General features: G+C 34.4%; 1 protein-coding gene and 1 pseudogene across 1 annotated transcript; both read left to right on the top strand.

Moving 5' to 3' along the window:
- Window positions 1–1,591: 1,591 nt before the first annotated feature.
- LOC120177090 (transmembrane E3 ubiquitin-protein ligase FLY2-like) lies at window positions 1,592–2,870 on the top strand. Its single transcript, XM_039183332.1, has 3 exons — window positions 1,592–1,630; window positions 2,218–2,345; window positions 2,710–2,870. The coding sequence occupies exons 2-3, from the start codon at window positions 2,232–2,234 to the stop codon at window positions 2,827–2,829; spliced, it is 234 nt and encodes a 77-aa protein (XP_039039263.1). The 5' UTR covers window positions 1,592–1,630; window positions 2,218–2,231; the 3' UTR covers window positions 2,830–2,870.
- Window positions 2,871–3,312: 442 nt separating this feature from the next.
- On the top strand, window positions 3,313–4,298 carry LOC120177042 (annotated as a pseudogene).
- Window positions 4,299–4,817: the final 519 nt, after the last annotated feature.

Here is a 4,817-nt window from a genome sequence, read left to right on the forward strand (position 1 = left end):
CTCTTGCATATAATAAAAAAATGAGCTCATTTAGGGTTCATTTCTCCCTTTGAGTTGACTAAACTCTATAAGAAGCGATACTGAATTTACAAAAACAAATAATTCTTTAGAAAAAATTTGATCTTAAGTATATTAAGTCTTGAAGCAGTATAAAACATATTCATAATGCACTCACTCACATTTGCTCGACCATTATACTTTATAGACGTCAAAAAAGTCAAAACTGATTTCATTTAAACTTTATTTTTTTTTGAAAAAACATTTCTTAATTTCGTTAAGGAAACTATCGGCCTAAGTAATCTTTTCAAATTTTGTGCCCCAAAAGGATTCAAAAAAATAGTGTTGTGCTTCATGACCAATAAACTCATGCAATTTGAACAAATTTCACCTCTAAAAATCCTTTATACCAATTAAAAAGTTATAATCCATGCACTACAGCAAAATAGGTATATAGCGGCGTTTGTCGCGGCGTTTTCAAAGAAAATGTCACTAAATTTATACATATCGCGGCGTTTATATCCAAAACGTCACTAAATTATAACATTAACGGCGTTTCTCAACAAACACCGCTAAAACTCGTACTTTCGTTACGTTTATTTGAAAAACACCGCTAAAGATCAGTACTTTAGTGATGTTTGTAAACAAACGCCGCCATAGAATCGTTCTTTAGTGGCGTTTTTAAACAAACGCCGCAATAGGGTACATATATCGTGGCATTTTTAGACAAATGCCACTAAAACCTAGTACTTTAGTGGCATTTTTCAATAAACGCCGCTAAAACACAATACTTTAATGGCGTTTTAGGCAAACATGTCGTTAAATACTCATACTTTAGTTACTTTTTTTTAATAAACGCGGAAATTTATCAGTACACTAGTGATGTTTCTATTTACAAACGCGGCAAATTTACAGTTTCTAAGTCCCACCCCATTAACCTTTTTCATTTTTTCCATTCATCTATTTTTTCATTCTCACCGTTTACCCAAACCCAGCTGCTGCTAGTTGCCGAAGAGTGCTTCATCTCAGTTTCTCCCATGTTCCCATAGTCAACGCTCTCTCGCAAAACCAAATCTCTTTTCTCATTTGACGATCGAAAGTTTTCGAATTGTTTTCTGTGTTTTCTCTCCTCTGTTAATCACCCAACATCATTTCCTTCTCCACGTTTTACAGGTTTGTCTGTTTATCTGGGCTTTTTTTCATTCCAACAATCGTGATTTCTGGAATACCCATTTGAAATATCTCTTGAACCCAGCGGTTTGATGGATTAACAGTTCAATTTCTCTTTGTTAAGTTGAAAATTTTGGTTGTTTTGTACCAATTATGGTTCACTGGTAGTGTTTACAAACGGGGCCATGCGTTAATAACACCAGACAATCATGTTAATAACACTGAGAGCATACTTAATCACACTGGAAATGGGTTCGTGATGTATCTTTTTGCTTGCATAGAATTTTTTAATTCTTTTAAGAAAACTAAATTAGGGTTTCACCCGATTCTATGTTTATGGTTAAGGGATGAATATGATAAGTTTTTTAAAACTCTTGATGTCTCCTGCAGTGATTATTTGTTAGAAAAGATGAAAGTAAATTGGGTCCATTTCATGCGTGGAACATAACAGGAACTTATCGAGGTTAGTAAATTTTCTCAAATTCTACCTTATGCATATTGGAGTTGATGCACGTTAGTATTTTTCTGGATTGTGTTGCATATAGCTGATGTAGCATGCGGTTTTGTGGTTGATTGCTTATGTTGTTTTCTCAGCATCTTCTTTTTATTTCCCTGGGCTTTGTATTTTTTTTTCTATCACTTCGGTTGGTCATGATTGGACAATGAATTTACTGGAAAATATTGCTAAATATATCTTTTGCCAAAGGTTCAAACCCCACACTCCATGAACACTCAAAGTAAAACAGAAATGCAAATTTGTTGACCAAAATAGATACTTCGTGTCAATTTGTTCTGGATGTAAAGACGGTTGTATTTGGATGGTATGTGAATCAGAAGTTGTTTTAACCTAGAACAGGTTCTGATATTAAGAAAGAAAAGAAGACTACTTATTTAAGAGGGAAACTAACAAATTGTCTAGGTTCTAAAAGGTAATTTTTCTGATATTTTTGGTTTATCACTGTAATTGAATGGATCAAATTCAATCGTTGAATTCATTAAGCTAATTTATTTGTGTTGACATTTTTTGTTCGAATGAGTTGGAAATTGCAGGAAATTGGAAATTTATGGAATCTATGAATAGCTCTTCCAAATTTCCCGATTTCAGGAAATCAGCTGGTGATTCAATCATTGAATTAGTTTGCACACCAACCAAAATAACTGGTGTACATTATGTTCAGGTAAGGGTGCTCTTGATCATATTAAGAAATTTCACTCTTATTTTGCTTGTTTAGTGAACCTGTTAGGACAATTGAACTGTGTTTAAGATGCAAAATATTACATGTTTTCTCATAGTTGGCCTGAAGAATGAAGACAAGTTTTGATTGTTGCTGATAAGGAATTCCATGACACTCATGATAGACTGGCTATCTTATTGAGTTTGATTTTCTTACATACTCTTTAGATTTTTTGCCTACATAATACATATATATTCCATTCTTTGTAGTAAGCTCTTTAGTTTGATCTTCTAACTACTGTAGGCTGTATCATACCAATTTTTAATTACTGTCTGACTTTGTTTCTGATTTGTGGTGATCATAACAGGGTGTAATTATTTTCCATGATGTGTTTGATAACAAACACAATGTTGGTGGTGCTCAAATAAGGGTAGAGGGTGTATATATATGGCCTTTTAGACAGCTTCGAATGGTAGCTAACAGGTAAATCTTGACTACGTTTATTGCTCAGTAAAAGTTCTTCCAGCTTGATTGGATATTGCTTGACTAAGAAATGCATATTAGTTGACCAGCTGGCAGCTGCAACCATAGGGTGCAGATAAAAGTATTCGAAACCGTCATTACCTACTTTTTAGTGATTCTATTTGACTCGGGAAACTTTTGGGAGAAGTGGGAACTGGGAAGTGGGGGAGGGGTCAGAATTCAAATCAAACCAATTAGGGTTCACTGGTAGTGTTTACAAACGGGACCATGCGTTAATAACACCAGACAGTCATGTTAATAACACTGGGAGCATACTTAATCACACTGGAAATGGGTTCGTGATGTATCTGGCAAAATGCTGCATAGGAGTTTCGACCTTCCTTCTTTTTGCTTGCATAGAATTCTTTAATTCTTTTAAGAAAACTAACTTAGGGGTTTACCCGATTCTATGTTTATGGTTAAGGGATGAATATGATAAGAATATGAAATGAAATGTTTGTTGTTTCTTCTCTGCCGTTCTTCATTTCTTCTAATGTTACTAGTATGTTCCTCTGATGCTGCCGTTTTCAATCACTTGTTTTGGTATTTGTTAAGTCATTTTGGTTCAGAATCAAAAGGCTAGTATTGTAGGAAAGGAATTAGATTAGACTTGCTTTAGTTTATAACCGATATGTGTTTGATTCGTGTTAATCGGTTTAATATGTTTCTTGAGACTAACTCATTTCCCTCTCTTATGATGCCAGACAAAGAGAACCAAGAAGGCTGGAATTGTTGGAAAATATGGTAAGGATATTTTATGACATCTTACTTTCTTTTTCTTTAAGATAGCTTCTAAGCAGAAAGTATCCATAGTATAGAATGATCAATTCTATTGAATGTCTCTGTTATTTGACTGTGCTTGAAATTACTACCATTCCGAATTTTCCCCCTAATTACATTGTTGCTTTTATTCATTCTAATTGACTTGGGTTAGTCAGATTTAATATCTTTTGTCCATTAGTTTCTAATTTCTTGTTTTCCTTCATGATAAAGGTTCCTGCTATGGTGCTAGTTTGAGGAAGCAGATTAAGAAGATGGATGTTAGTCAACACAGCAAGTACTTCTGTGAGTTCTGTGGAAAGGTGGATGCTTCTGATTTTCCATTTTATTTTATTTCTGAGGCCCTTTTTTGCCTATATTTTGGTGCATTTGTTCTAATAAACTCTATTTTCACAGTATGCTGTGAAAAGAAAAGCTGTCGGAATATGGGGCCGCAAGGATTGCGGGAAAGTCAAACCGGTGGTGCATATACCATGAAGTAAGGATCCATGTTGTACTCCCTTTACATTTCAAATTCTTTTCTTTGGAATTTGGATGCCCGAGTAACTTACATGTTGTTGCGTTTGTTAATTTAACACGACTGCCAGTGCTGTGACTGTGAGGAGTGCGATTAGGAGGCTGAGGGAGCAAACTGAGAGCTGAGCCACCGTCCACGAAGGAGCAATGAAAACTAAATTCTAGTGAACAATATTTTTTTAATTGAAAGTGAAAGAACCTAGATTAAATTCTAGAGAACAATGTCAAACTACGTTACATTTAATTTTAATGTTTATAAATTTTAATTTATTTTGTTGTTAATTATTTTTCTACATAACTTGTGTCTTAATTAAATAAAGCTACATTATATTAAATTTAGGTGATGTAAAGCATAAATGAAATATGAAAAATCAATTAATTTTAGCTAAAGAAAGGTATTTAGCGGCGTATAAATAAAAAAGATGCCGCTATAGATCAGACTTTTTGCGGCGTTTGTTCCAAAATCGCCGCTATAGATCTGACCTTTTGCGGCGTTTATAGATCTTGACCTTTCGCGGCGTTTTTGGAAGATCTCGACCTTTTTCGGAGTTTGTTCCAAAAACGCCGCTATAGATATCGACCTTTTGTGGCGTTTGTTCAAAAAACGACGCTATAGATCTTGACCTATTGCTGCGTTTTTTGTTCTCAAATGCCACT

This window comes from Hibiscus syriacus, unplaced genomic scaffold (assembly GCF_006381635.1).
Source record: "Hibiscus syriacus cultivar Baekdansim isolate YM2019G1 unplaced genomic scaffold, ASM638163v2 tig00112281_pilon, whole genome shotgun sequence".
Taxonomy (NCBI): domain Eukaryota; kingdom Viridiplantae; phylum Streptophyta; class Magnoliopsida; order Malvales; family Malvaceae; genus Hibiscus; species Hibiscus syriacus.